Source organism: Phocoena sinus, chromosome 3 (assembly GCF_008692025.1).
Source record: "Phocoena sinus isolate mPhoSin1 chromosome 3, mPhoSin1.pri, whole genome shotgun sequence".
Lineage (NCBI taxonomy): Eukaryota > Metazoa > Chordata > Mammalia > Artiodactyla > Phocoenidae > Phocoena > Phocoena sinus.
In genome coordinates, this window is record NC_045765.1 from 100443673 (window position 1) to 100465805 (window position 22133).

The window sequence follows — 22133 nt, forward strand, 5'->3', positions numbered from 1 at the left end:
AACAGTATTATAAGTTGATCTACCACTAGTCTTAATTTAATATGAATCAAGTCACCAAAGTTTATGCTATTTATACTTACAAATTATTTTCTTTGGAGGTTTATCCTGATTTGTCTAGTGCATATGAAAAAGCTTCCCAGTTAGTACCCATTTTCCTAGCTACCAATACTTCTTACCCACATTTGGTTGTAGCTACCCGGCTCATTCTTGTAACTTCCCTTACAAAATTAAAAGTTGCTTTAGAGCTGCCTCTACACTTCCTTAAAGGCTCTGCTACCACACATAAAAGGGATAAAATTCTCACATTCCCTGAAAATCTTTTTAATAAACTAAAAAAGATACACATGTAGGGCCCTATGCCATGGGCCTACATATGTCATGTCAACCATTAACAAGCCAACTACTATTATTTCAAAACCATCATTCACTTTTACACATTAGCAAGAATGTATACAGTAAAAATTCATATGAACCTTGTCATAAAAACTGACTATAACGACTTTACCAGGGGGAACTGAAATCCATTTAGAACCGTAACTCACCTTCAGCAAAAGTCAGAATGTCTCCAGCACCTATAAAATCTAAACCTTCAGTAGCTGTTCCACCAACAACACGCCATTGGACTGTCACCTGACCTAAGCTGCCCCCTGTCCTGTGGATCATCATCTCCACTGTGGTTTGGGGCCGCTCCTGAACTTCAACATATAAGCCATCTTCTGAGGTATTGGGACTAATACCGTAGATCACAAACACTCCAAAGGCATCACCATTTAATGCTATGACAACTGTAGAAGTATTTGGCTGTCCTATGGTTGGTTGGTTTTTAAGACTGGCTGTGATGTTCATAAGATGAACTTCAAGGAGAGAAATTAGGAAACTCTCATCCATCTCTGGGAAATCGTCGGGAAGAATAGAAACTGTGAGATTTGCAAATTCATCACCTTCCTGCATTATGGCCCATTGCCTTGTCACAGGCTCGTAGTCACTACCAGCCACAGCCTGACCGCTAAAAAGAGACGCTACCCTGGTCATGTTTTTCTTGTAGGTCCAGAAGTCTGAGTTGTTAATGGTTGGGCTGATCCACGATGTCATCCAAAAACACTGGGGGCCTTCAGAAGCACCGAGAAAGGAAAACGCTGAGCATGCGTGTTCTTTGAGGCACAAAGTGGCACAGGTGTACTGGGGTTCCCCCATTGCAGAGACATTCACCCAAGTTCTCCAAAGTGGGTCAGGCACCCCTTGAATTGGCGATTCATAGTAGGACAGTAAGTCTTGACCCTCCTCAACTGCAAGAGCCACTACATCAATATCGGAAGTACTGTAGAACAACAACAGCCGACCAAAGTGCCCTCCGCTAAAATGTGGAGTGACAATTAAAAGACAGGTTAAGCACTCAAAGCCATCTGTGGATTACATAATAGAGAAGAGAATGCTGATTGTGGTTTTCACTTTTTTTTTTTAAGTGGATAAAGTACTAGCGCAAACACAACCATGTTTCTTAATAACATTTGTCTTTCGCATTATGTTTTCTCATGTAAGGAAATCTGGCTCATTTTCAATCAAATACTACTTATTTTTAACCAAGCTATGAAAATATCTTGTACCATATGCAAATCATATCCATTTCAGAATTTTCAAAGACTCAGAAAATGAATCATCATTACTAGCTTTCACTGAAACAAAGTAACAATGATACCAACATTGAGTACATTTTAAGGAAATGTAACTACTTGCCACAAGGTCACAAGCAAGACCAGCTATTTTCTATTTCTGAAGGAGCTCAGTGAACTGGATGCTGTCTCACAAGAGAAATCCAGATAAAACGGAACCTGAAAGTCAACCACTTCATATGGCATCTGAATGTTCTTTAATTTAGAAGCCAGTTGTATTCAAGTTCTAATTCAAACACATCACCAATTAAAGCAATAAGTGTCTGGGGCTGCAAAGCCCAATGATGTATAATCCATTTCACTAATAAAAGGTATGATAGACACAATGAGCTCTTTATGTTAATAGGCATAATTCAATTAACAAATTATAACCTATAAAATAATTTACATTCTACAAAAACTACCAAACTTTATTTGACTGTGTAAGAGATCCTTGCCCACCACCCCACAAGTTCCATCACCGCCCCCCTCCCCCACCGGATACAAGCAGCCACATCTCATATACCTTCTCCTGACAGTTATGTTAGCACAGGAACTTCTCTCCAGAGGCTCTTGAACACGATAAACCGACTGAACAAAGGCTACTGTACCATAAGGATTATCATTGGCAGGAATAGTAATATTTGCCACTCGATCTAACCCAATAGTACCACCACCAGAGGCATCAGTTAGTTGCACTTGGATAACCTAAAAATACAGTGAAAACTTCCTTAACAGAATCCCGGTTCTGAAATTAGAATAAAAATGATGCAGGAAAAAAAAAATCAAAACTATCCATACAAGTACAAGAACAAAATGGAGTAAAATATAAATGGACTCAAAGAAACTCCTCCATTACATTTACAATCCCAACACGTAACAGAACAATCCATCACCAACTTTTAACAATAGAGCATGATGGCACAGAAGAAATACAGGCTGTTTAAGTTCCTTAATATTCTGTTATACAATCTTGTGAATCAATTTTAAGAGGCCTGTTTATGTTTACCACTTCAATAATATACTCTTAACCCCTATACCTGTTTTTACTTAGGGAGGATACTGCATATGTGTTTTATGAATAGTTCATTTATTATGCTTTATTTCCCACATTCTCATAAATGAAAATTCTCTGATAAAACGTAAAACTAAAAACATATCATAAATTTAGAGAAATTTATGATAAGTTTTTAGGTTTTCATACCTAAATTCAGAGAAAAGGAAAGAGAAATGTTGTATATGTATTAACTAATATCTAATATTTAAGAAGTGAGTAATGACACAATTAGCATCCGAAAAGAAATTTTATGGATTTCCCTTCTACAAAAATTTGACACTATTAAAGAATAAATGCTATTAAATGTAATTTTATGAGCTCCAGCTTTTAATACTTGAATTTAATAAAATAAAATTATCTTCAGCCAATATATGTTAGTGATGAATCAATTTCCCCACTGAGACTATATATTTGTCACCTTGCCTCTTCATGATGAAAAATAAATATCAGGCAGATAAATCTAGCATGGTATTTGTCACATAGTAAATCCTAAAGAATAAACGAATGAGTGAAAAATCAAAATCTACACATAATTAAGACTGGCTCACACTCAAGTCAAAAGAAGTTTGAATACAAACAAATTAAGAGTTTATATGAAACAATACAGCAAAACTTATGGCAGACTATACATGTTTAATCATTTAACCAAAACGTAGAAAAATATTACATAACTGTACCAAAAAAATCTTATACTAGTAAACTAGTATGTGTATGAGACCTATTTCTAGAACATTCTTGTTTTTTGTTATCTCTAAGGATCACTTTCACACTACCATATTTTGAACATTCTTGCAGAAATAATTTATCAGACACCTCTATAAATGTCACAATAACAGCCATCTGTTCTAGTCACTATAAGACAAGATATGTTTTACAGTGTCATTCTAGAGTAGCCATTCCTCTCACCTCTTCAATCTCCGGAACGTCGTCAGCCAGGACCTCTAACAACAAGGTTTGAATGGTTTCCCCAGGGGCAAAGGTCACATTACCTGAGACAACTCGCAGGTCGCCAGTAGCAAGCTGTCCATTAATGGTGGCAACCCACTGAACAGTAACATTGCCGAGTGTCCCAGAATTTCGAATTATTGGCAGGTTTACCTTCACTGAGTTAAACTCAGGTTCCTCTACAATAAGTTTAGTAATCTGAAAACCTAAAGGGCAAAGCAGAGATAATTTAAAATACAAAGTGAAACTAAGTCAATGTAGAACAAACCAATTGCCATCCTACAGTTGATTCTTTTTTTCCCCTAAGCAATCTAAGAAGCGAAACCCTACAAAATCAGAGAAACATGCTGTGATACAAATTGGTCAGGCCTGCCAAATTTTCCAAATTATTTTCATTATGATAGAAGCAGAAAGCATAAACTCAGATGTCCACAGAGGTCAGGAATATACCAGTCATAAGTGAAGTAGGTCTAGTGAGTTCAGGGGCTAACTGCATGGGACAAGCCTGGCAGTTGCGATTTCTCTCCTAAGACTGATACTATGAAGGAAAGGGGCTTGAGGTCACCATATTTTTCTACTATAAAGATAGGCCAGAAATTCAGATTTTTGTACAAATTTCTGTGAATTAAATTAGTTTTTTAAAGGATCGTCTAAACTTCACAAAACACATCTAGGAACCAGATCTGACCTAAAAGCCTAAAAGTGTATGATTTCCAGATTTATTCTGAGAGGTTGATTTCTAACCACTGCTAGGTTTACTAACCACTGCTAGTGAACACACATAGGTGTCCTATATATCAGCAATAGCAGGTTAAAACAGAACAAGATCAAATCAATTCTGAGTCTCTAAAAATAAAGAAAGGTATGAATCTATACAGACAAGTAAAAGAGAGACACAAACTAGTCTCATTACCAAATAATCCATAGGGGTCATCAGAGGCCTCAATAATAATGATCGCCTCTGTTAATGCCCCTAGTTTGGCTCCTCCTGTTGTTTCATTCAGCAGTTGCACAAGAAAAGATTCTTCCAGCTCAGGGTAGATGTCATTAATGATATATATTGGCACGGCTTTACTTGTTTCCCCTTCTAGCAAGACTACATCCGATGAAGCTATACTATAATCTTCACCTATAAAGACAAAAAAGAAAAATGCTAAGACTTATTCCAGTATATGATAATAAACATCCCATACTCTAGGGAAATACTATGACATATCACATTCCATGGACATACTTTGAAAGACTTTTTCGAGGATAGTGACTACATTTATTCTAAACAAGACTTACCTCTCTTGCAAGAAAAAAATGAGTTTGATACAACAAAATAACGAAAAAGACATCTGGGTTGTTCACGTTCATTTTTAGAACGATGTATACATAATGTGTTCTATTTGCCATATACACATATAGATGATACAGATATAGACACCGACATATAGATATGGATATGGATATGCACATGAACATAGAGAGTCATTCATTACCGCAAGATGGCCCCTTATCTACAACAGTAAAAGAAAATGTGTATGGTACCTTAAAACAAAGAACAAAACTAGAATTCTGATCTCACTGGGGAGATAAATTACAGTGCTGCACAGAGACGGGCATGTCAGCGTCATCAATCTTATGGTTGGAAACTATGAAATTTTCTACAAAGTTGGATTAAAAGCTGCTACTGCATACCACTCGGGGTGGCTTTGTCTCTGGTCAAAAAGTGAATGAGGAAAAGAGAGGCTTCCTATGGAATGTGGGTGCTAATTTTCTAAAACAGTGATCAACCCTCACCATCTGTCAATGTGTAAGGCCCCCTACAGACAGGCACTCCTCTGAGCTACCCTCCTCACCCCACCCCTTACACACATGTCATTTAAGGACTAGGTGAGCCTGGTTCATTGTCTTTTCAAGCAAGTATCACATCCAGATGATTTATTTCAAAAAATCAATCATGTTATCCCATCCATTCACACTCATGTCCTTTGAGTGCACACTAGAAAGGTTCTGATTGAATAGCTCTTAGGCAAATCTCCCTCTAGATGCTGTAACTGCACTACCAAAGAAGGCTGTCTCCTAATATTTGCACTGGACAATGAAATCCTTTTGCTTATACATAAAATAGTTAATGCTAATCATTGCCTCTACCATGTTCTTCATAAATAAATAAATAAGCAAGATGAGTTGAGAGACAAGACTGTTGCCAAGCACTGCAATCATATGGATGCACATTTTATCCTGTATTCTTCAGTATTATTTACACATGAATCCCTTCCAAAAACCTTAAAAGTACACACAGAGAAAGCCTAACAATGCTTTCCTTGGTTTACTTTTCATTGGTTTGTGCATATTTGGGTCATCAAAGCTTTTAAATTCATATACAATTTGCCAACAGTTTTCACAAATTCTACAAAATCAATGTGATAAATATATAATAAAAACTCTAGGTCTGTGCCTTAAAAACATTCAAGGGTATTATTGCTTTCTAGTTGATTTTTTTAACTACATCTTTAAGGGGCTTTGTTAATCAAGGATACAATTTCCCTCCAAAACACTTCACTGCTCCTTAGATGTCTTTTCTCACCGGCTATTGCAGTTATTGGCACAGCTTTAAACTTCACAGAAACATCTGCAAATGCTCCTCCTGTTCTAGTCACATTGATAATGGGTCCAACATGATTTTCTGCAACTCGAACGATTGGGGCTGAGAGCTGAAGAATTCCAAACGCATCATCATTGGCAATGATAATTAGATGAGCAATAGTTTCTACCTTAGGCCCAAGGCGTGGAGAGTTTGGAACTGAAAGACAGAAGAAAAGCTAATATATCAAAATTCTAAGAACTGGCCAAAAAGTCATCAAGAAGCCTCAGCCAATATACAGAATGGATAAACAACAAGGTCTTACTGTATAACACAGGGAACTGTATTCAATATCCTGTGACAAACCATAATGGAAAAGAAGATGAAAAAGAATGTATATATATGTATAACCGAGTCACTTTGTTGTACAATTAACACAACATTGTAAATCACCTATACTTCAATAAAAAATTAAATTAAAAAAAAGCCTCGGCAAGATCCATCAGCCAAATGGGATAATCATTTTGTGTTTTCTACTATTTTTAGCAAAAACATATTTATCGTTTACTATGTACCAGCACTGATCTAGATGTTGGGGATACAAAAATAAACTAAATGGAAAATCCCTACTCTCCTATAACTTCTAGGGAGATTTTTATTATAGCAAAGGAATAGTTACCCTACAAGAATTATTTTAATAACTATTGGAAACTTGTAAAAAGGCAAAAAAATGAATAGAGTATATTTAATCATCACTTTGCAAAATATAACAGAAAATGATGAAACCTACAGAATTATGCTCTTTTAATTAGTTACCAGCATGCCACAAATTTTTTTAAAGGCACTACAGTTACAAAATTGAGTAGGTAAGTAATCTAGTTACTTGCCCTCAAAGAGGAGCTGAAAATCATCACACTCTAATTCAATTGCCTCTCTCCCTGCTTCACTGTCCTTCCTCACAAACCTGTTCCCCTTGCCCCATCTCAGTTAATAGTCATGCAACTACCTCATCCAGAAAGCGGAGTCATGCTACCCCAACACTGCTATAATAGAGTGTGCTCACTCAGGCTTTCAAGGCTATACTTTAAGGCTATGCTTTTAAGCCTACTTTTAAGACTCTCTTCTTACTTGCCACTGATTTTAGAGAGAGCAAAACTTATTTTGAAGGCATGTAGGACCCTCCACAAACTCCCTGACTTACTTTCTAGATTCAATTCCAACTAGCACCCTTGTCTGAACAAGTAATGACACAATTTAATTTCAATGATACAGGCCCAGACTGCACTAAATTATATAGTTAAAAACACAAAACTATAAATCAATATAACAATTAAATTTAACTACATTGGAAAAAAAATGGCAGTAACACAGTTGTAGAAGCAGATGACATTTTCTGAGTATGCTCTATTCAAAAGGCATTGTTCTAAGCACTTTTCTTGCATCTAGGAATTTAATTCCCACACCATCTCTATGTGGTGGGTAGCACTGACCACATTTTACAGATGAGGAATCAAGGGCACAAGGATGTTGAGGAAGTAAGCTAAGGCATTAGACTAGTACCTGCTGGACACAATTAAGAGGCATCATGTAAGGGTTTGTCTAATCTCTTGCTCCCTATATGCAATTCCTCATCAAACCTTCAATTATCCATGACTGTTCATCCTGCCCTGCGCCTGTTCATCACCAGTCTTCTCACACGGCTCTCCTGAAGGTTGATGATTACACTCAGAGCAGAGTACAGAGACCCTATCAGGTCCTACACTGATTTTGCTATGAAAATTGAAACAATATCACATAGATTTGCACTTAATTGTTCTTTTTTTTCATTTTTAATGACATTTACTGTTTTCTTTCTAATGCACTTAATTGTTCTTTAATTATTTCACATCATAGCTTATGCCTATTCTGAATCGCCCCAAGTATGCTGCATGGTTCCAGGAACATATCAAGCATAAATACATGTTGACTGTTTCTCCCATTCCACAGCACATTAATATTTTGCATATACCATTTTATTAATAATAATCGTTCACATTTATTGAATGCTTACCACGTGCCAGACACTGTATTCATTTTCACATATATTATGATATTTAAGCCCTATAATAATTCTGTATTATAGATTAGGAAACTGGGGCTTTAAAAGTTTATGGGCAACAATTTATTACTATACACTTGAACCTAAGTTATCTGCACCAGCAACCATCGCTCCTACTCACTGCTATACGTGATCCTCCCTCCCGGTTTTATTTCCAGCTCACTCAATAAACTGTGAGTTCCTTGAAAACAGGGCTATATTTTATAATTCTTACTTAGTAAGACTAATTATTGGGTTTTATTTCAATGTATTTGCTATTATAACTGATGCTAAATCTTGCTAAGAAAAAAAGGGATGGGTTATTGTGTAAGAATTTTAACCTTGACTGTAACCTGAAAATTTAATGCTAGCGGTTGTCCTAGAAAGTAAATTTCCTTCTATAACCCTGGACTACAATTACACTGTGGGCAAGAATGGTGCTCACTATACAGTATATCAGTAAGGTGAAGAAGTTTACTTGTAAGAAACCTTAATCTATATGGCAGAACACAGTCAACATGTAGATCTTAAATTGTACTCTTTGGACTATTTAATTCCAATTTCCTTAAGAAGGTTTTATTATATTGTTCGATACATAATATTTATTTATTGTATTACATTTACATATATTTACAAATATTATCCTAAAACTGATATTAAATTAATATCACCATTCTTCCTTTCCTTGTTGTCTTGTTCCAGGAAATCTAGATTCTTCCCTTTATTTCAAAGCCCCTTTCTAAAGTTATACATCTTCGCAGAGAGATGTGACTAATGAACAAGCTATAGTGCAATAACTACCTTTAGCTCCCCAAGCTCAGGCCCTGCTCTCAACTAGTAGCCCCCCTCTCTCTACAAAGCTACTGAGCCACAACCCCAGGGGTAGAGCTGCTATGTTCCAACAGAAGCCGCGCACCAGATCCTCTGCCCAACACGGGTCACTCTGCATTCCTCATTCTTATCCCCAACCACTGCCTTCTTCTCAGCTCTCAGGGTGACCCACAAAATTTCCAGGATTTCTTACTACTACATAGCCCTGTCCCCCAACTTCCCTCATGCAGTCGCCAAATCCTCACTCATGCTCCTCACTAATACAAAGAGACTCTGTTGGTTAAGGAATCTTCCAGAGTGGATCAAGACAAAAGAGACTCAGGATCTTGCTACCAGGACTGTCCTTGGAATCCCCAGATTGATTCCAGAATGTTTTGGAAGCTACAATATCAAGTACAATAGTACTAGAGATCAGTTACACTGGATTACACAGACACTTCTAAAAATTTAGTCTGGGAATATAATAGGCTTTTAAAACATGATTTCATGTTTTGAAGTGTCCCACTTCCATTTGCCTTATCGATAAACTTTTGTAAGAAGATGCTTTCAAAGTTAGAACTTATTATTTTTATAGAATTTTCTACTATACCAAATTCTTAATTTACTGTTTCAGGATTCTTACCTCTAATAATAATAACAACACACTAATGGTTACTTACTTGGGCGATCCTGTACTTTCTCTATTAAAGTAGAGTTGAGCAGTTCAATAAACAAAGACTCCGACCTTTCTGGTTCATCATCATCCAAAATTGAAATAGTTATTGTTGCCTCGCTCTGATTGGCTCTGAAAAGAGCGAATCCAGAAGCTGGAATATAGTCTTTTCCTTGAGTTGCTCTGGCTAAATTAGGTGGAAAATAAGGCAGTTTTTCCATATCATCCAGCGTTGCGTATGTGACTTTGACTCTTCCCAGGAGGCCTTTTAACCTTATTATTGACAAAGTGATGTTCTGGGTAGCTTCCTCCACTTCAATAGGTCTATTTTTCTCAGAAAAGATGAAGACCCCATAAGGATCATCACTAGCCAAAACTATTAATGTGGCATTAGTATGAACTCCCAAAGAGCCACTGGAGACAGTGAGGATACACACAGAGAATGCCTTATCCAATTCTGGATCTTCATCAGGCAATATTTCCACTGTGATGTTGGCACTCTTCTGTCCAATCTCAAATGTGACGTTGCCAGAGGTGAAGGCCAGATCGCCATCAGGATCAGAGTCTATGCTCCAAAGCAAAGTCACTCGAGACAGAGTCCCATGACTTCTCATAATCTTTAAAATATTTAATATTAAAAGGTATTAAAAGAGGAATTAAAACCATTGACTTAGAGGTCTGTAAATATAGAATGATAACGGGATATTAATTTTTTATTTTATTTTATATATAAGCTGTTCTCAAGAATATAAAATTCTTGAAAGCAATGTACTACCCATATTTGAAGACCCTCAGGGAGTCCCACTTAAAAAGTGACTGTGGCATGAAATGACAGACTGAACATTTTTAGCTTCTAACTAAACTATAGCTGTATCACTTCTGCAACTATAACATACATTAGTAATAAAGCAAATGTAATTAACAGTGTATTATATTTATGTATATTCATGAAAATGTTTACATTTCCTTCAAAGAAGGTATATACTTTACTGTAAGGAATAGATGACTGATAATTTTTCTGAAAAGTTAACCATAAAACTCATTTTTAAAAACAAATTATATTTAATTGTATGTTCAATATAATATAAAAAACAAAAATTTGGGCTTCCCTGGTGGCACAGTGGTTGAGAGTCCGCCTGCCGATGCAGGGGATATGGGTTCGTGCCCCGGTCCAGGAAGATCCCACATGCCGTGGAGCGGCTGGGCCCATGAGCCATGGCCGCTGAGCCTGCGCGTCCGGAGCCTGTGCTCCGCAACGGGAGAGGCCACAACAGTGAGAAGCCCGCGTACCGCAAAAACAAAACAAAACAAAACAAAAAATTCACCAAAAAAGTACATAACCCAAGGTTATATAAAACACATTTAAGAAGCAAGAAATATTTTGTCAACAGTATATTAAAAAGAATGAAAAGCCTAAAAAAATCACTTCAAGATAAGTCCCAACTAAAAGTAATTTTTATTTATACTTAAAATACGAATGCTGGCTCAAAATAAAGTTAGAGACAGGAATTTATAAAACTTGATGCTTTCCCTTAATCCTTTATTTTTTCTTTCTTTAGTATTGGGTTGGCCAAAGAGTCCATTTGTTTTTTTTTTCCGTAAGATGGCTCTAGTAGTGCTTAGTTGTCCTTAACTTCATTAGAAACAATTTTGTTAGATTGTATCGTAACGGTTATCATATCAGCGTGCATTAAAAAAAAAAAAACAACAAAATTCGTGAATTTTTGTGTAGCCATTTTAATATTGAAGATGGAAGAAAAAAGCAACATTTTTGGCATATAGCTGTATTATCTCAAGATAGGTAAAAACGCAACTGAAATGCAAAAAAAGATTTGTGCAGTGTATGGAGAAGGTGCTGTGACTGATTGAACATGTCAAAAGTGGTTTGTGAAGTTTCATGTTGGAGATTTCTCGCTGGACGATGCTCCACGGTTGGGTAGACCAGTTAAAATTGACAGCAATCAAATAAAGACATTACTTGAGAACAACCAACGTTATACCACACAGGAGATAGCCGACATACTCAAAATGTCCAAATCAAGCACTGAAAATCATCTGCAGCAGCTTGGTTATGTTAATCGCTTTGATGTTTGGGTTCCGCATAAGTCAAGGGAAAAAAAACCTTCTGCATTTTCGCATGCAATTCTCTACTGAAACGTAATGAAAATGTCCCGCTTTTAAAACAAATTGTGATGGACGATGAAAAGTGGATATTGTACAATAATGTGGAACAGAAGAGATCGTGGGGCAAGTGAAATGAACCATCACCAACCACACCAAAGGCCGGTATTCATCCAAAGAAGGTGATGTGTATATGATGGTGGGATTGGAAGGGAGTCCTCTATTATGAGCTCCTTCCGGAAAACCAAACGATTAATTCCAACAAGTGCTGCTCCCAACTAGACCAACTGAAAGCAGCATTCAACGAAAAGCGTCCAGAATTAGTCAACAGAGAACACAAAATCTTCCATTAGGATAACACAAGACCGCATGTTTCTTTGATGACCAGGCAAAAACTGTTACAGATTGGCTGGGAAGTTCTGATTCATTCGCCATATTCACCAAACACTGCACCTTCGGATTTCCATTTATTTCAGTCTTTACAAAATTCTCTTAATGGAAAATTTTCAATTCCCTGGAAGACTGTAAAAGACACCTGGAATAGTTCTTTGCTCAAAAAGATAAAGTTTTGGGAAGATGGAATTATGACGTTGCCTGAAAAATGGTGGAAGGTAGTGGAACAGAAGGGTGAATATGTTGTTCAATAAAGTTCTTGGTGAAAATGAAAAATAGGTCTTTTATTTTTACTTTAAAACCGGAGGAACTTTTTGGCCAATCCAATAATTAGTTACTGGGATTTCCCTGGTGGCACAGTGGTTACGAATCTGCCTGCCAATGCAGGGGACACGGGTTCAATCCCTGGTCGGGGAAGATCCCATGTGCCATGGAGCAACTAAGCCCATGAGCCACAACTACTGCGCCTGCATGCCACAACTACTGAAGCCCATGTGCTCTAGGGTCCGCATGCTGCAGCTACTGAGCCCACTTGCCTAGAGCCCATGCTCTGCAACAAGAGAAGCCACTGCAATGAGAAGCCCGCGCACCACAACAAAAAGTAACCCCCACTCGACCCCACATGCTGTGGAGCAACTAAGCTCATGAGCCACAACTACTGAGCCTGAGCACCACAACTACTGAAGCCCACGCACCCTAGAGCCTGCGCACCGCAACTACTGAGCCCATGCGCCACAACTACTGAAGCCCACGCACTCTAGGGCCCACATGCTGCAACTACTGAGCCCGCACGCCTAGAGCTCGTGCTCAGCAACAAGAGAAGCCACCACAATGAGAAGCCTGTGCACAGCAACAAAGACCCAAAGCTGCCAAAAAAATAATAATAAAATAAATTAGTTATCCCTTCTGAAGTTGTTTAATTTACTCCACAACAGTTTACTGAAGATCTGCCATGAGAATACAGAAAGGATATATTTTGAGTGATCCTTCATATCACTTGTATAAAATCTGAGAAAGCTGAGCAAGTTTCTAGCTCCTCTAAATTATTTAACCATAGAATCCTACTTAATTCCTACTGCAGAGTAGACACACACAGACATACAGACATACACACGTGTGCGCGCGCACACGCACACACACACACACACACACACAGAGAGTTGTTTTTATTGCTGTTCACAAATGTTTTGGATTTTCATTCCTTCTGGGAGAGATACAAGCCAGGAATGCACTTCTCTACCTGGTTACATTAGCGTTGTCATGTGACTTGCACTTGCTTTGACCAAAGAAGTTAAGTGGAAATGCTGTGAATCACTTCAAGAAAAGAAGCTGAAGAGCCAGTGTGCAGTTCCTCACATTCACATTTCCCCACTCCGTGGAGAGAGAAGCACCTGTTGAGATGTAGCCTCTACAATCCTCAGTCCTAAGTCACCGATGACAGCGCACTTCAGATGGACATAAACCATGAGTGAAAAATAAATCTTTGTTGTAGTAAGCCAATGAGATTTGGAGATGTTTGTTACCACACCCTATGTGAATCAATATAAAAATCTATGTAGGACAGATCCACTGTATTCCTTAAAGAGTCAGGAATCCTCAGAGTCATAAGATGAATTTGTATGCAAAGTGAAAGACAAAGACAAGTGCCAAATCGCTGTTTAAGTATCAGTTTGAATTGTCTGTGCCTCTAGGCTCATTCCCCTCCACTTAAATAGAAAAAAAATTAACAAAAAGTACACCTTAATAATACAATAAAACAGTGTTAAAAGCAATGTCTAGGACTGGAGAAAAACGTACTCACCGTTAATATAACAGTGCTGTACCCATCTTCTGGTTCAGTTCCACTGACAAAGAGTGACTCAGGGCTAAATTCAAATACACCGTGAGCATGGTCAGAGGCTGCAATTGTCACTAGAATTTGGGAAGCCACTCCTAGACTGGCTGCATGGATAAGTTCCAACAAACAGAAGAAAATGTCAATCAGTAATTTACAAACCAAAGGGAAAAGCAAGGAACAACTTTTTGAAAAGAGATGTACCGTTCACTGAGCATGTTCTAATTTGCTTTAGAAAGAAAGGCACACACAAATGGCTGCCACACATATTCATGCTTTTATGACCTTCCTCTGTCTGGGCACTAATGTGATATACAAGTGCTGCATGAGACTTGAAGATGAATAAGGAAAACTTGTTTTTCTTTTTCTTCTCTATGAAAGAGAACATTCTTCCACATGGAGCATATGAGGAAATTCTCCCATGACCTTTGCTAACCTCAGAAGAACGTGAGCCAAAATGATTCTTACCCTTAGGAAACAGTAGTTTCCCTACGATTTTCATCAATCTGACTGCACAGATTCTTGGTTTCCAAATGTGCATTAATTCTAGGCCTATTTTCATCATATGATGATATTATAGATCTACCTCTCCTGGTCTCATCCAGTCCTATAACTAAAAAGATGCCAAGATCTAAAGAAGTATTTAATTTTTTCCTAAGAAGTATGTTCAACTTTTATGTTCCATTAATGGATTCGCACGAAAAAATAAACAATCCCAAAATTAGGAGAGTAATTAAATACAGAAGTTACATGAGGTGTTGATGGAAGTCAGGAATGAGAGGGGTGGGAACATGAGTTCTGAAACTAAAATATAAAACCTGACATGGTGAAAAAGGAATGTTTTGAGGATTCCTCAACAGGAATCCTTTTGAGGGTTAGTAAGAGTGCTCCCTAAAGAAAACAAGTATTCTATGTATTCTCCCTTAATATGAAAAATATTTGAGGTAAAAAGCTGAACCATGTTTGTATATGAATATGATTCAAAAGGCATCCTCTTTTCAATATTCCCGCCCATTAACTGGCAACTTATTCTCCCCATTTGTTTTCTTCTTAATTTCTCTTTCCCATTTGTTCTGATTAAAAGTTACATATAAAGACCCGTTTGTTTTCGTAAAGAAAATCAGTGTGATACATTTTACGTGAAAGTATAAATGTCTATTTATCTCTTTTTCAGGTACTCAAAGCGATGTAAAATCTTTTTCAATAATCACTTTTGTAAATGATACCAAGCAAAATTTCTGTTATAATTAGAATCAGGAAACTGCATTAGGTTCACACAGGGAGGAGAGTCTGGGCTTTGGAGGCAGACAGGACCTGATTATGACTTGATCACTTTCTAGCTGGCTGACAATAACATGGAACAAAGAATACTTCTTAAAGTTGTGCTGGTTAATGAGATGAAATACATAAAGGACCTGCATGTAGTAGGTACCAATAAATGGTTAATTTTCTTGTCTCTAAAAAGAAAAGTTAAAATGTAGAATAGTAAAGGGGCCTTGGAACAGCTGCTTACCACGTCTGTGAATAGCTGGAAGGAAGAATTCCATGTTCCCATCACCACTACCACTGCCATCAACCCTAAAGAGTTCAGTCACTTCACAAGGAGAAACACAGAAACACAACCCACGCAACACACGTTGACACAATGAGAAAATTGAGAACTCTTAAAACATGTCCAGCAAAGAGGAAAATACAGTAATATTAGACATGCATTCTTCAAAAAAAAAAACAACAACATATTAGGTGGTAATGGTATAATATTAGTCAAGCTACCAATATATAAAACTTTCATTCATAGCTTCAGGAAATATCCCATGTAGGCTGTAATTGGCATGTCCCATTTCTGCCAACTTAACTAGTTTTATTTTTAAATTTTCACTTTACAACAGTGTAAATTGTTTTTAACATTTTAAATATGTTTTAAACATCTGCGTGCACGTATCAGCTTACACTTAGTCCTATATACCTTTGACAGTCACCTTACCACTTACAACCACCAATTCAAAATAAGGGAGAGGCATCTAACATTTCCCTTCAACCACATGCTTAAATTCCCACCATATGTACCATTCTCAGGCTTGATCACCCGTTTGCCACTGACATTTCTCAAAGAACCCTGGACAAGCAGCCTAAAAACCTCGGCTTCAGCCCTGGCTGTGAGAGACAGCAGTTGTAAAACCTTCAGCAAGTCACTAAACCTCTTGGTACCTCACTTTTCTCACCTATGAAAGGTGCCTGCTGCCTTTTACAGAACTACTGTAAAGATCAAATAAATAATATTGTAGAAAATGAAGTACCCTGGCAATATATAAAGATTATAATAAAGAGAAAATGATTCTAACTTTACTTCCACTACATCTCACAAGCCAACCATTATTTTGCCAAATATTTGCAAACATAGAAGACAGGAAGGGCAGCGATGGCAGCAGTGGAAAAGGAGTAAGAGTAGCAAGACCACATCCACACCTATGTGCTCCTACCAGTATCCTTGATTGACATGCCAGTCTAAGATCTGCCCTGCTCTTCTGTGCTTCCCCTCCAAAGGACTGGGATATATATGAGAATTTATGGCACCCAAAACCTTTAATGATCTTAGAGACATAAGAGGCAAAATGGATTTCAGGGACTATACAGTGCATGGCTTGGCTTCCATTAACCACAAGTTGTGAGGAAGAGGGGTGAAATTTAACAGCAATGTACCCTGGCTAGCATAAAACATCTACTCAGGTGGCTATCATATGTAGAATTAGTCTTATAGGCAAAACAGTATGGAATAAGGGTTTCTCCTTTGATCCTCAAAAGAATTTAGCTCTACAAGCTATTTCACCTCTTAGGCAGTCCCAGCTATGACTCGAGGAATGGAGGCCAGCGTCTAGATTCCTCTACCTCCAATCTGCACTCAAAGCGGGAGGAGAGGATCAGCTTCTCTGCCAGTATTGCCCACTTACGGTGCAAGACTGGTTTTCAAATGAGTACTCATGCCCAATTAATACATAACGATGCATATTCTAGAGATATAGAAGGAAGTTTCTATATAAAATCAGAAGTATCACTATGATCACAAATATCATTTCTGAAGAATATTTGATGCTCCTTATTAGTCAATATTAGGTAACGCTCACTAACAGTTTCTCTATTACACAAGTATTTTTAGCTATAAGTAATACAAAGAACAACTCTTCAAATACTTTATAGCGACCTCTGATTAATGAAGCCGTTTCATGAAAATAATGATTTGGAAATGAAAGGACTTGTCTCTAGAAGACAAACAACGCTGGTATTGTTACATGACACCAGCCCAGCAGGTTGTCCAGCATACTTTCACTGTTTTATGTAGTCAACCAAGCTGTGGCGCTGTTTAATCATTTCCCTGGCTTGTCCTCCTTTGCTGCCACCTGGGCTTTGGGAAAACAAGGAAGGGAAACATGGGAAAATTTTGTCATACTCACCCCAAAGTCTCACTGCATACTAAAAGACAATCTTAGTATTTCTGTCTTACCCAATTTCTCCCTTTGGATGGCTTATGCAGTACTATGACTTTCTTCATCAAAACGTAAAAATAATAATAAGCTAATAATACCAGCTTTTGTAATGGAAGAGACTGACCTGATGAATACCATACCAACTCCCAAATTCTTACATTTATAAAGGTAATATGGTACACATCTCATGTATACTGTAACACCCCCAGTAGCACCTGATAATGAAACACAGTGATACTTCTGCAAAGAAACGTATATAGTTAATCTAAGTGGGATAAATAAAGATTATAAGTAGCCTCTCTTCAATACAGATGAGTTTTGCCACAAAATGGATTTCTGACTCCAAAAATCTGTGATAATCAGAGTTTTGGGCATTACAGAATTGAGAGTAAGGTATTATTAACCTGTTTTATTGATAATCACCTCATAATGGATTATCTAAAGAGATTAACTTTGACCTGTTCTACAGCTGGACGTAGCTCTAAAGGAGCTACTGTGAAAACTGAAATAAGGAAGAAGGTAGAGAGGTGATTTTAGGGGCACCTACTCTGAATGATAGCTATAATTTGGTGATTCAGTATAATTAAATTATTTCATTGTAAAAGCACACCTACTTTAGGAAAAGACCAATGGGTAATGAAAGGGGGAAAACCAGCACAATAGGTTAATTCAAAAGAACCTATTTCCTTAATAGAATCTACTACCACCATGGTGAGTGTACAAGTAAATATTTGACATTTTTGAGTCTTACCTCCTCCCTCCAAGTTTAACAACTCAACTTTAAAGGATTTTTCCAATTCAGGAATAGAATTATCAGTGATGTTAACAGAAATGTACTTAAATCTTTCTCCTGGTTGAAATTCTAAGGTACCAGCAACACTCTGAAATATAAATAAAAGATTTATCCATTAGATTATAATTATTCTGTATGTGAATGTGTAAAATGAGAATGTTTACTATATCCCAAATTGTTATAAATACTGAAACAGATGAAGTAAAATATAAAATTGAAAACATTGAAGTGGATATGAATAGTGTTCAATATGAATTCTAAACAAATATCCTCAAACTAAATAAAGCAGATGGATTTTTATCTCTCTTATTTTCCTATTCATCAAAAAAAACCTGTTAAGGCAAATGAGAAATCTGAATAGGTGACATCCACAAATTCCTAAAGAATTAAGTCAACAAGATGCATGGAATTCTTTTGATTAAGTATATTGAGAACTATTTGGTTTATGTCATTGAGTAATTTAAATACTCACTGCATAATAATAATGGTATTTTCATTCCAAAAATTTCCCCTAGCAATAATAAATATCAATCCACTGGGCATTAATCTTTCCTTGATTAAATCACAATTGCAATTCACGATACAAATCTCCCATCAGAAAAGTTCATAGCTACTAGAAAAGTAGTTTTTTAAAGCCTTAAGGCCCTTTTTCTCCCACTACCTAATATAAGCATTTTCCACTCAAGTCATGAGAATAAATAAAGATGTTTAAATTTTTTCTAGGGTTAGCTTTCGTGAACAAGTATATTTCATCCTGCGGAGCAATTAATGATCCTAAAGTTAAACTGAGGAACCCAAGTACCACCCAAGTATGCACTTAATCACTCACTTACTAATTTTTTTCAATATTTTCAAACACATAGCATGTGCGTTGCACCCTTTTAGATGCTTGGGATTCAAAAACAGCCAAATCATATCTGTATGTCCACAAAAACATTCCCTAAGGAGTATCAAGCACAGGATAGAAAACAATTGCTATAAAAGACATACAGCAGCTCAAGAAAAAAAAGTAATTAACCTTGCCTACAGTGCAGTCATCAAAGGAGTAATTCTACAAATCTTAACAGCAGAAACAACATTTGACTGTCTTAGGAAACCATATTATTTGACCTTAGCAATATCTTACACAATTGGCCACTCCCTCTCTCTCTGGTATTCCGTGATACCACATTTCTTATTTTTCCTACCTCTTTAGCTCATCTTTGTGTTCTTTGAATTTTAACATTCTCCTAGGACCTGAAAAAACTATTTTTCATCAGATTCCCTCTAGACCCTATCTCTAGACAAGGCTACCATATTCTAGGCTTTTAATGTCATGTATATGTTCCCAACTTCCAAATTTCAACAGGCAAAACTTATTTCATTGCACTTCGCCTTATTTCACCTTGCAGATGTTGTATTTTTTACAAATTAAAGGTTTTAGCGACCCTACGTAGAGCAAGTTTATTGGTTCCATGTTTTCTAACAGCATTCCCTCACTTCTTATCTCTGTGTCATATTTTGGTAATTCTCACAATATTTCAAACTTTTTCCTAATTGTTATATTTGTTAACGGTGATCTGTGATCAGTGATCTTTGATGTTACTATCGTAATTGTTTTGGGGCACAGGGAATTACACCCATATAAGACAGCTAATTTAATAATTGTGTGTGCTCTCTGACTGCTCCACTGACTAGCCATTCCCCCATCTCTCTGCCTCTTCTGGGGCCTCCTATTCCCTTAGATACAACAATATTGAAATTAGGCTGATGAGTAACCCTACAATGACCTCTAAGTGTTCAAGTGAAAGGAAGAGTCACATGTCTCTCACTTTAAATCAAAAGCTAGAAATAATTATTAAGCTTCGTAAGAAAGGCATGTCAAAAGCGAAGACAGGCCAAAACCTACACCTCTTGAGTCAAACAGTTAGCTAAGTTTTAAATGCAATGGAAAAGTTCTTGAAGGAAATTAAAAGTCTACTCCAGTGAACTCATGAATGATAAGAAAACAAAACAGCCTATTGATGATATGGAGAAAGTTTTAGTAGTTATATAGAAAATCAAACCAGCCACAACATTCCCTTAAGCCAAAGCCTAATCCACAGCAAGGCCCTAACTCTCTTCAGTTCCATAAAGGCTGAGAGAGGGAAGGAAGCTGCAGAAGAAAAGTTTGAAGCTAGCAGAGGTTAGTTCATAAGGTTGATGGGAAGATGCCATCTCTATAACACATAAGTACAAGATGAAACAGCAAGTGCTGATGTAGAAGCTTCAGCAAGTTATCCAGGAGATCTAGCTAAGATAATGAATGAAGGCGGCTACACTAAACAAGAGACTTTCAATGTAGTTAAAACAGTGTTATATTGGAAGAAAATGCCATCTAGGACTTTCATAACTAGACAGGAGAATTCAATGGCAGGATTCAAAGCCTCAAAAGACAGGCTAACTTTCTTATCAGGGGCTAATAATGCAGTTGGTGACTGTAAGTTGAAGCCAATGCTCATTTACCATTCCAAAAACCCTAGGGCCCTTAAGAATTATGCTAAATCTACTATACCTGTGCTCTGTAAGTGGAACAACAAAGCCTAGATGACAGCACATCTATTGACAACATGGTTTACTAATTATTTAAGCCTACTGTGGAGACCTACTTCTCAGGAGAAAATATTTCTTTCAAAATATTACTGCTCATTGACAATGCACCTGGTCACAAGAGCTCTAATGGAGATGCACAATGAGATTCATGTTGTTTTCATCCCTGCTAACACAACATCCATTCTGCAACCCATGGCTTGAAAATTCTCAGAAACATCTCCAAGGGTATTAACTTTCTGACAGTCATGAAGGATACATACATAGATTTTTTGTTTGTTTCATTTTGTTTTAGTTATTAAAGAAAATGATAATCCAACTGGAGATTGGGGATGGCCATATATGACAAACCCACAGCTAATAACATACTTAATGGTGAAAAGCTGAAAGCATTTCTTCTAAGATCAGGAACAAGACAAGGATACCCACTCTCACCACTTTAATTCAACATAGTATTGGAAGTCCTAGACACAGCAGTCAGACAAGAAAAAAATAAAAGGAATCTGAATTGGAAAGGAAGAAGTAAAACTATCACTGTTTGCAGATAACATGATACTATACATAGAAAATCCTAAAGAGACCACCAGAAAACTACTAGAGCTCATCAATGAATCTGGTAAAGTTTCAGGATACAAAATTAATATACAGAAATCTGTTGCATTTCTATACACTAACAACAAAGTATCAGAGAAATTAAGGAAACAGTCACATTTACAATCGTGTCAAAAAGAATAAAATATCTAGGACTAAACCCACCTAAGGAAGTAAAAGACTTGTACTCCGAAAACATACGATGATGATGAAAGAAACTGAAGACGACACAAACAGATGGAAAGATATACTGTGTTCTTAAATTGGAAGAATCAGTATTGCTGAAATGACCATACTACCCAAGGCAATCTACAGATTCAATGCAATCTCTATCAAAATATTAATGTCATTTTTTTAAAGATTTTTTTTGATGTGGACCATTTTTTTAGAGTCTTTATTGAATTTGTTACAATATTGCTTCTGTTTCATGTTTTGGTTTTTTGGCCACGAGGCATGTGGGATCTTAGCTCCCCAACCAGGGATCAACCTGCACCCCTTGCATTGGAAGGTGAAGTTTTAACCACTGGATTGCCAGGGAAGTCCCTTAATGTCATTTTTCACAGAACTA

The 22133-nt window shown here is 37.0% G+C and overlaps 1 protein-coding gene across 1 annotated transcript in view; it reads right to left on the reverse strand.

Moving 5' to 3' along the window:
* Positions 1 to 22133, reverse strand: part of ADGRV1 (adhesion G protein-coupled receptor V1) — a 533314-nt gene that overhangs the window by 439779 nt on the left and 71402 nt on the right. Inside the window, exons 24-32 of the mRNA XM_032627062.1 lie at positions 18365 to 18494; positions 15645 to 15725; positions 14099 to 14238; positions 9791 to 10400; positions 6227 to 6442; positions 4565 to 4780; positions 3613 to 3857; positions 2176 to 2357; positions 543 to 1354 (exon numbers count right to left, since the gene is read on the reverse strand). Of these exons, the coding sequence (XP_032482953.1) occupies positions 543 to 1354; positions 2176 to 2357; positions 3613 to 3857; positions 4565 to 4780; positions 6227 to 6442; positions 9791 to 10400; positions 14099 to 14238; positions 15645 to 15725; positions 18365 to 18494 (2632 nt within the window). The remainder of the gene's footprint in view (positions 1 to 542; positions 1355 to 2175; positions 2358 to 3612; positions 3858 to 4564; positions 4781 to 6226; positions 6443 to 9790; positions 10401 to 14098; positions 14239 to 15644; positions 15726 to 18364; positions 18495 to 22133) is intronic.